Raw genomic sequence first — 9,892 nt, 5'->3', positions numbered from 1 at the left:
GCTCTTGTGTGAAGCTTTATTCATTCATCCATTCATAAGATACATGTTTTGCCTGGTTTTATTCTGGGCCCTAGGAAAGCTGCACTGAACAGAGACAAGGCTCCACCCTCACAAAACTTACATTTTATTGGGGATGACAAACCATAAAAGATAAATCAGATAGATTCAGGAAAGTATACATGCATATGAAGAAGAACCAAGGTGAGAGGACAGTGATGAGGAAAAGAGGAATGGTTTTGAGGAGAGCAGAGCAGTGATGTTAAAGATATGGGGGAACAGCTTTCCAGACTAAGGGAACAGGAAGTAAAACAGTTCACCTTTTTGAGGACCTGCAAACATGCCAGTATTGGTGGAGCTCTTGTGAGCAAGGGTCGGAGTGGAAGGAGATGATGTAAGCAAAGGCCAGATCACTTAGGGCCTGTAGGCCACACTAAAGTGTGACAGGAAAAACCAATAGAAAATTTCAGCAGGGTCATGACATGTAACGTTTTAAAGTTCTCTGGCTATTGTGTGGACAAGAGAAGCAGCAAGGAGATTGGTTAAGAGGCTGTTGTAGGGGCTGGCCCCGTGGCCGAGTGGTTAAGTTCGCGCGCTCCGCTGCAGGCGGCCCAGTGTTTCGTTGGTTCGAATCCTGGGCGCGGACATGACACTGCTCATCAGGCCACGCTGAGGCAGCGTCCCACATGCCACAGCTAGAAGGACCCACAACGAAGAATATACAACTATGTACCGGGGGGCTTTGGGGAGAAAAAGGAAAAAATAAAATCTTTAAAAAAAAAAAAAAAGAGGCTGTTGTAGTCCAGGTGAGGGATGATGTGAACTTCAACAAGTTATTTAAATTTTTGGTGCTTCAACTTCCTTATGTGTAAAATGGGACTAATAGTACCTACCTTCTAAGGTAGTTAAGAGAATTAAATGAGTCAATATACGTAAAGTATCCTTGCACATAAGGCGTTATGTAATATCCATTTGGCAGAGTTAGAGGATGAAATGAGTGGAATAGATTCACCATGAAAAACTGCCTTGAATTTGATATTCCTTTCAGCTGATTTAATTTTGAAAAATGAGGAAAAAGGACAGAGAGCATAATGTGGCTTAAAAGAAGCATGATGTGCCATGGAACATCCACAATCTCTCCCTGCCATCTTCAGTCCAGCAGTCTTTGGAAAGCCAGTGAAAATGCTTACTTTTAATGGTGCTTTTTGCACTTAACTTCCCACAACCTCAAATACTTAGGGTGGAGTTGTTAACCTAGCATTGTGGTGCAGTGAAAACAGCAATGGAATGGAAATGAAAAGACTTCCTTGAGCATATCAGTCTTTGAGCTTCAGTTCTCATTTGTAAATTGGGGCTAAATATTTCTTCTGCCTGCCTCAGAGTGGGTAAAATGACAAGGTGCTGTATATGGAAGCTTCTCAGAAATCATAAATGGCTAAATCCATTCGTGCAAAAATAAGTTTTTGAGTACCTACTATGTGTACGACCCTGGGGATGCAACAATGAACAAGATCCAATTTCTGCCCTCAATGAGTCTGGGAGTCTTTCAGCTGCAGACAATTTCAAACACTATATCATCTTAATATGGAATCAAGTATAAGGGAATTATTCTGAGTAGTATTCTGAGTACACAAAGGAAGAAGGGATCTAAAGAACAAGTGTCTATGTGAGTGAAAAGGATGGACTCTAACTCCTCGCACTCTATCCTCAGTCCCTCTTACCTTTCCTTAATTTTCATAGAATTTATTACCACCATAGTATGTATCTGTTTATTGCCTGTCTCTCCCAACTAGAAAATAAATTCCATGAGTACAGTGGGTTGTCTTTGTTGTTAATTGTATTCCTAGCTAATAGTGTAATGCCTGACACCAGCACATACAAGACACTCAATAAATATTTGCTCAAAGAGTAAATCTGCACATACCCAGAGGTATGACAACATGGAACTACACATAACTAAATATTAGAGGAGTATAACATGCAAGGGGAGTAACAAAAAACCTATGTGGGTTGGAGAGGTGGCAAGCAGAGGCTAGATCATAAAGAACCTTACATGCTAGGCTTTGTAGCTTGGATTTTATCCTGAGGTTAGAAGAGTGGCATTAGATATGTGCTTTGAAAGATCACTCTGGTTTGGAAGGCTCCTGTGTCAAAACTGGCAGATTAAATCCATATATTTATATCCTGTTTGTCACAAAACCCGATTAAAACGCCAGAGGAAATAGAAACATTGGAATCGATAGCAGAGGAATTGTGAGGAATTTCTAGAAGCACCAAAGTATATGGGATCAGACTGATAAAAAAGTCAAAATTGTGAACCCTTAAATAAAGTCAAAAGCACTACTAGGGAAGTGGTTCTTAACCTTTGGTGGAGAGGGAAGGAAGAAGGTGGTATAAATACCTTTGGAGACTGATGGAAGCTACGAAGCCTTTCCTCACAAAATTGACACAAAATTTTGGGTATACCAAATGTCATCTGGAACTCCCTTTACCCTCCTGAAATCTAGGCATAACTGGCTTGAAACCTTTGACAGTTCTACAGCCAGTGAAAAGTCCACAGCTCTTCCCATGATTTTTACTAATTCACAGAGATTATATCCTCCTGAGTTAAGAGTTCGCTTGACCATTAGTGCTGTTTTTGCATTGTACTATACTGACCAGACATGAAATGTGCCAGACACCATAAGACATAACCATGAGCTGGACATACTTTCTGCCCTCAAGGAACTCACAGATGAGAAAAGAAATAAGAAGCAAAACTTTAAGTTAAAAAGTTCAGTACCAACTATGAGCCAGGCAGTGTACTAGACCGTAGGGATACTGCAGTGAGCAAGGAAAATACGGTCCTTGGCTCCATGGAAATTACAGTCCATTTGGAGGGAGGGAGGCCTTAAACAATGATCAGTGTTCAGGAGTACAGAGCTCTATAAGAGAGAGTGATGGGGAACGTCACGTACTCAGCAAGGTCAAAGAAGTAACTTTTAACCTGGAACCAGAAGTTACAGAAATACTGAAGGATGAAAAGGAGTTTGCTAGGTTGCTGGGAAAGAGGAAAGGGAAAGTGGCAAGAGTTGGTAGGATCGTGACAAGATATTAGCCTGCAGAGTAGGTGTTCAATAAACTGTCCTGTCATTCTCATTGAGAATATTCAATAGATATTCTGTTCTGACATTCAAACATCTTGATATTTAAGGTCTTACAAAAACCCTAAACCCCCTATGTCTATGTGTTACTTGAGTGCTTACTATGCCAGGATGCATGAAGAACGTTTTATCCCTAGAACGGTTATATATTATCCCTATTTTACAGGTGGGAAAACTGAGACTCTGATAAGTAACTTGTTCACAGACATCTAGTGAATTGCACAGCCAGGAACTGAACCTGGACATTCTCACTCCAAAACATATTGCCCTTCCGGCCTTATTGCTGACTGCTCCTCAACCGGAGCCCAAAGGGCAGCCAAGGAGTTTCCACCAAAGGTGCTTTGCACTTGGAGATTCTTTTCTTCTTCTGTGCCTTTCCTCATATTCGCTTCTCGGCCGGAACTTTACCTAGAATCAACCCCAAGTTTTCCTCCTCATCTTTCAAGATCCCTTTCAAATGCCAATTCCTCTACGAAGTATTCTCAAGCAGCAATGAGAAGCCGTCTCTCTCTTTCAAATGACTCCCTACGGTTTCTAGTTGCTATTTTACCAGCCCACAGACCTTTTATTTATCTTCCATAGACTGTCGTCCAGCTCCGCCTCGTAGGACTAAGACGCTTGTTTCGCCCGCCGCGGTCGCTCCGGAAACGCACGCCGCTTTGAGCCGAAACGGTGAACCTTCTCAATTCGCTCCCGGGGTCCGACGCCTCGTTCCTGCAGACTGGCTTCAGGACAGGAGTAGCGACTCTATCCACGCAAAGTTCTAGCTACGCAAGCTAAGATTATGGTCTCCAACACTGCTCCGGGATAAGGACGCTTCCAACTTCGAAACAGCAAGCAACCGCCGGCCTCCTCCTCCGCTAGGCCGCCTCCGAGATCCTCTTCCGGGGTAGAGGTCGCCCCGCCCCTCCCGCGTCTCCTCCAAGATGGCGAGCGGCGGCACTGGGGGGGTTTCGGTGCCAGCGCTCTGGAGTGAAGTGAACCGTTACGGCCAGAATGGCGACTTCACGCGCGCTCTCAAGACCGTCAACAAGCGTAAGTGTCGGGACGGGCGCCGGGGCGAGCTCGAGCCGGCGGGAGGATGCGGCCTCCTTCCGGCGTGCGCGACCCCCTCCCAGTAGACGCGGGGAGGAGAGACCCCCGCCCCCCGCAGCTCGGGCGCGAACGCCCGGGGGGCGTAGGTCGCAACCCCTCGGGTCCTCCGGGCCTGCCCGGGGTCCTGGGGCTTAGAGCCACGTGTACTTCCCTCTTTACCCCCCGTGGGAAGCGAGGGACGGATTTAAAGAGACCGCAGCCTGGCGCCTCTTCCAGGAGGTTCTTTACTCCTCTGTTTTCACGCCTTACTTCGCAGATATTCCACATTGCCTCCTCTTCTCCTTGCTTTTAGCGGAGTGTTCAAGATAGTATTGCTGAGGGAGCTTTTTCTCTGGGGCTGCAGCAGGGGGAGGAACCTGCCTGGGACACGTACTTTAGAAGTTGGTGCTGACAAGGTGGAAGCTGTACAGAATCAGGGTGGAGGGAAGGGCTGGATCTGGATGTCAGGCCTCTCATTCCCACAGATAGAATCTCTCCTACGTCATTAGACCCGAACGTGTGTGTGTAAAAGCCCTAACATTTGAAAAAACATCGGAAGAAAAGTTTGGCCTGTGTTTTGCCCCGTAACTGATCATTTCAAGTAAACTGCCTTCCTTCGGTGTGAGGTTTGCTCATTATATTCTTTTATGCTTTATTATGTAACTGTAATATGGCCATGCTTTTTAGTGCTTTCTGTCGTGCTAAGTTCTTCCTTAGTGAAGATGCGGCTTATATTTGTTAGATTTGGAAACATAATTACCGGGACGGAGTTTGGCTGCTCAAAGCAGTGATAACATACAGGGTATGTCAGTAACATACATAGGTGTATAAATAATTTTCAACAACATATTGCTGGGTTAATGTAAAAAGGAGTGATTGTGCTCACAATGCACTTTTGGTGATTTAGACATTGAGGAAAATAGCTACTAATTACAATCATTTGATTCTTAAACTTATTTTGAATTAACTTTAGCCTTTGGCTAGGCCTGCAACCAATACCACTCAGCAGTGTAGTAAGTATTTTGCAGGAATTGTTTAATCAGCAACGGCTGAAAGTTTGTTATCCAGTATATATTTTCTTAATTGGTTGAAATTACTTTGATTCTTAGACTGAGAATTGGATTCCTCTAATTGCCTGAGAACATGGGGAGTGAGCCTGGTCATTTTGATAGTGAACAGCTGTTAAGCACCGAAACTTGGCCACCTGAGTCCGTTACTTCTCGTTGGTCATCTTAGGTGAAAAGGGAAATTTTGAATGGTTTTGGAAATGTTGCCAGCAAGATAAATTGTGTTTGTACACTTTACAGCTTATATATTTTTCTGAAATATTCTCATTTAATCTTCTTAATAACCTTGTAAGATAGGTAATGCTTTCATACTCGTCTTGCAGATCAGAGAATTGAGATTTAGTAATTGACTTGTGTAAGACCTCGAGGCATTTAGTGACAAGCTTGTACTCAAACTTAAGTCATTTGCTTCCAAATTCTACATGAGCTTTGTTTCTTTCCCTGTGAAGTAATGAAATATGTAGGTTGTTGCATGGGTCCCAAGAGAAAAAGCTGTAGAAAGCAGCTTCTTTCTTACTTCTTTATTTCACTCTACTTTTTTGGTACATGCATCTCGGGAATCTCTCTCATTGAAAGTCTAACTAATTATAACTCTCCTTATTGCCACTTCTTAAGTTAAAAATGGAGATCAGCTTTTTAAAAATATTTTAACTAATCATTTCTGCTGCAATAAAATTGGAAATGTAGCTTCCTGAGGCAGGGCTTGGGAAAATGTAGTAAAATGTGAAAGGGGAGTGGATTTAAAAATTACTTTCCTAAATGTGTTCTCTAGTACTGCAGATCAACAAGGATGATGTAACTGCGCTACACTGTAAAGTGGTATGCCTTATCCAGAATGGAAGTTTTAAGGAAGCCTTGAATGTCATCAATACTCACACCAAAGTGTTAGCAAAGTAAGTGGTACAATTAGTTGTTTGTGCAGTTATTAGAAAGACTTTTATCATAGTCATAACCATTTCCATGGTTTTTTCCCTGCTATTCAGTGATTTTTTACCTTTATCTTTTCTTCTTTCTTCTTTTCTTTTGCTTGCCAGTAGGGTTTCTGAAACTGGAAGGAGCAATAGTAACTTTAGTTCTTTTCTACTTTAGGGAGCCTTTTCTTTACCCGTCTTCCCGTTGAACCACTAAGAAGGAGGTAAACCATACAAGCCTGTGGGACATAAATGTAACAAGACTTCTTAGAAGACATAGGGAGAACAACTCAGCAGAAGTTTAATTATAAAAAGAAAAAGGCAGAGAGGGCAGAACTTGTAGAGCAGGAACGCATGTGTATAGCTTGTAAGTGTTTATGTTGATCGAGGTCTCTAGGATGGTATGACAGTCTTAGCCCAATCTTATCCCTACCCCTTTGAGAATTTTCTAGGTGAGTGTGATTTTAGGCCAAGATCTTTCATTGTCAGGGTTCTTTAGCAGTCTTTAGAAGATATAGCAGTTTTTTTGTTTTATTAACCTTTTTCATTTATTTATTTCTTTTATCGTTTCATGAAATGTAAACTTGTGTTCTAAATTGTAACTGTAATTTGATTTTTCTTTACAGTTATACCTAAGCCCTAAAAGAAATGTGTGTTGAAATGAAGTTTGCAGCATGTTTATTCTTTAATGAGATACTGGTTTATAAGGTGCAGAACATTATATAGTGTACTTTTTTTTGTATAAGAGAAGGAGGATATAAGAATTTATATGTGTATTTTCCTGTATTTGCCAAAACAAACAGTAGACAGAAAAACGGTGAATAAAAAGTCACTTCCAGGAGGTAAGGGAGAGCAGGGTAGATTTGAATCGCAGTGGGAGTGCAGCCTCTTAGTGTATATCTTTTTGGTTTTTTATTTGAGCCATATACATGTATTACATATTGAAAACTAACTGTTAAATGTCATTAAAAATAAAAGGAAAGGGTACACTGCTTTCTACTAGTAAACATGTTTATGTTAAAATTCAATATTTTGAATTTTGGCCATTTTGTAAGATAGGGAAATTTTCAAATAATTTATTTTAGGCAAGTAAATAAAGGATATTGCCATTTGCTTTGATAAGTATTTTTTCTTGTGGGTTATGGTGGAAACTTCAAAATGAGTTTCAGGTGTCATATTAAATGTAGATGAATTTTCAAGTCAATGTATGGAAGTAGTGTTTTTGTAGTTGTGTGTTTACCAGTTGTTTGGTTATGTTTTTAAGATTTCTAGTTTCTTTTTCTTTGCTAATAATTTGCTTCTTGAACAAATTAAAAGCAGCTTTATATGGCTTATTTTTTGATTAGTAGATTTAAGAAACTTCTATAATAAACCGTTTAAAATAGTGTTCAGATTGTCTTTATATCGAAGACAATGTTATTTAACTGATTTATTATTTCATTCTTAAATGTTTGTTTCAAAAGACCGATAATTTTGGTAAGAATATCCATGAAAACAAGAGAGGCTAGGGAAATGGATGTAATATTTTCTGCCACTTAGAAGCTGTCTGATTTTCAGACGTCAGCTTTGTCAGTTTCCTCATTTGTTGTTAATGGGGATTAAATAACTTCATATAGATCCAGTGCTTAGAGCAGTGTCTGACAGATAGTGGGTGCTCTGCAGTGTTAGCTAATACATAATCAAATATTGGTTTTTTTCCTTTTTCAGTAACTCTCTTTCCTTTGAGAAGGCATACTGCGAGTACAGGCTGAACAGAATTGAGAATGCCTTGAAGACAATCGAAAGTGCCAATCAGCAGACAGACAAACTAAAGGAGCTTTATGGACAAGTGGTAATTACTGCTTTACAATAACTCTTGACAGTCATCCTGAGTGAGCATGATTCTGCTTGTAGGAAGGAGCAGGGATGAGGAACCCCAGTCCATCCTGGTGCTCCAGAAAACTCGCCACCAAACAAATTCTTGAGGTTTGAACATATTCCCAGTTCTTGATCTTCAAACAAGCAATTGCATATATAGTGTTCTATGAACAAATGACTTCCTGAGGGTAATTAGAAAATTAAGAACTATCCTATGAAATTTGGACTTTTTAGTTGGAAAGATGAAGGCCAATGAGTTTATCTACTTAATGCAGTTTTGAAATTGTATTTCTTTCTACTTTTTAACTGGTATTTTATTCTGAGTTTAAAATAATGTAATCATGATGGATAAGAATTTAAATGAATTCAGCTAGTTTATGAACTCCCTGAAAATATCTTATTCTAAAATGGTTTTGAGACATATAATTAAGCCTGTTGTAAAATAGGGCTGTTAATGATGAGAGGACAGAAATGTTATATTATAACTAGCAAAACCCTCTTAAAGATTTTTAAAATGTCAGTTTAGGGCAAATAATGTTGTGTTGAACGTATTGTCCCAAGGAGATAGTATGAATTTAACAATTCAAATGGGATGAAGAAAGTTCATGGATTGTAGGTCTGTAAAGAACTTTTAAGGTAAGTTGGGGAAGTTTAGGGTAAATTCCAGCATTTTGAGATTGATGAAGGGTACCAGTCTGTCCTACATGGTGACTGATTGACCCAGAGTGGCAGTTCTTATTGCTCTTTGAGAACAACTTGAGTGAAATAAGCAGAAATTACGTTTTGTGTACTTTATGTTACCCTATACAATAGCTGGTTTCTGGAAAAGAGAAAATGAAGATTAAGTATAGTGAACTCCTAGGAAATACTAAATCCTTTTGTTAACATCTAATTTTCTTCCTATTTGTTGGGGGTTGGTAATTGTTTTGTGTTGTGGGAAAATTTTTTCATCATAAGTCAGATTTAGGTAACAGGATTATTTTTATAGAAAGCTTTTCTTTCACAGCTCACATAGGCACTTACCTAACGTCAATACAATGACTTTCCTGAATCATGCCTGCAAATCTACAATATAGTAGAGATTCATTGCAAGTAACTTTGAAAGTGTTAGTAGCAGAACTAATTGAAAAATTATAAAGGAAAAACGGTTGATTGCCCATCTTATGCTGAATAAGGTTTTCTACTTAGTGGTTTCAAAAAGGGTTTGTATGTTGTTAGAGACATATGACTATACCTGTCTTCTCTGATTTTTTATTTGCTATTTGTTTCTTCAGTTATACCGGTTAGAACGCTACGATGAATGCTTAGCTGTGTATAGAGATCTTGTCCGAAACTCCCAAGATGATTATGATGAGGAGAGAAAAACAAACCTTTCAGCAGTTGTTGCAGCTCAAAGCAATTGGGAAAAAGTGGTTCCAGTGAGTATCTCTGTGTACCCACACAGCCGTAAAATAATTTCCTATGTGGTACTTGATTGGTATTTTGCTCTATGACAGGAGAACCTGGGCCTCCAAGAAGGCACACACGAACTGTGCTACAACGCTGCATGTGCACTCATAGGACAAGGCCAGCTGAGTCAGGCAATGAAAATCTTACAAAAGGCTGAAGGTCAGACTTAACTAAAATTATATGTAATTGTAATGTGTGTGTAACTTTGCAAAGTATTTCCAAAAATCACACTTGACTTTTGTGAAGTTTTTAAATGGAAATTACTGATGCAGTGGGAGTTTCTCAATAGAGTTTTTGACCATATCTCTCCTCTATTTCTGTCTGATCCCTAAGCCAGACTATGTGTCCATTTTCAACCACCCCAGACCTTAAAGTCTGAATTTTTAGGGGAAGG

At 39.9% G+C, this 9,892-nt stretch overlaps 1 protein-coding gene across 1 annotated transcript in view; it reads left to right on the top strand.

Moving 5' to 3' along the window:
- Positions 1–3,447: 3,447 nt before the first annotated feature.
- SRP72 (signal recognition particle 72) overlaps positions 3,448–9,892 on the top strand; it is a 26,487-nt gene continuing 20,042 nt past the window's right edge. Inside the window, exons 1-5 of the mRNA XM_001492168.6 lie at positions 3,448–4,175; positions 6,054–6,174; positions 7,900–8,023; positions 9,324–9,467; positions 9,546–9,657. Coding sequence (XP_001492218.1) covers positions 4,067–4,175; positions 6,054–6,174; positions 7,900–8,023; positions 9,324–9,467; positions 9,546–9,657 — 610 coding nt within the window. The 5' untranslated portion in view covers positions 3,448–4,066. The remainder of the gene's footprint in view (positions 4,176–6,053; positions 6,175–7,899; positions 8,024–9,323; positions 9,468–9,545; positions 9,658–9,892) is intronic.

This window comes from Equus caballus, chromosome 3, assembly GCF_041296265.1.
Source record: "Equus caballus isolate H_3958 breed thoroughbred chromosome 3, TB-T2T, whole genome shotgun sequence".
NCBI lineage: Eukaryota > Metazoa > Chordata > Mammalia > Perissodactyla > Equidae > Equus > Equus caballus.
The sequence above is the reverse complement of the archived record's forward strand: the minus strand, read 5'-3'. Positions and strand labels throughout refer to the sequence as shown.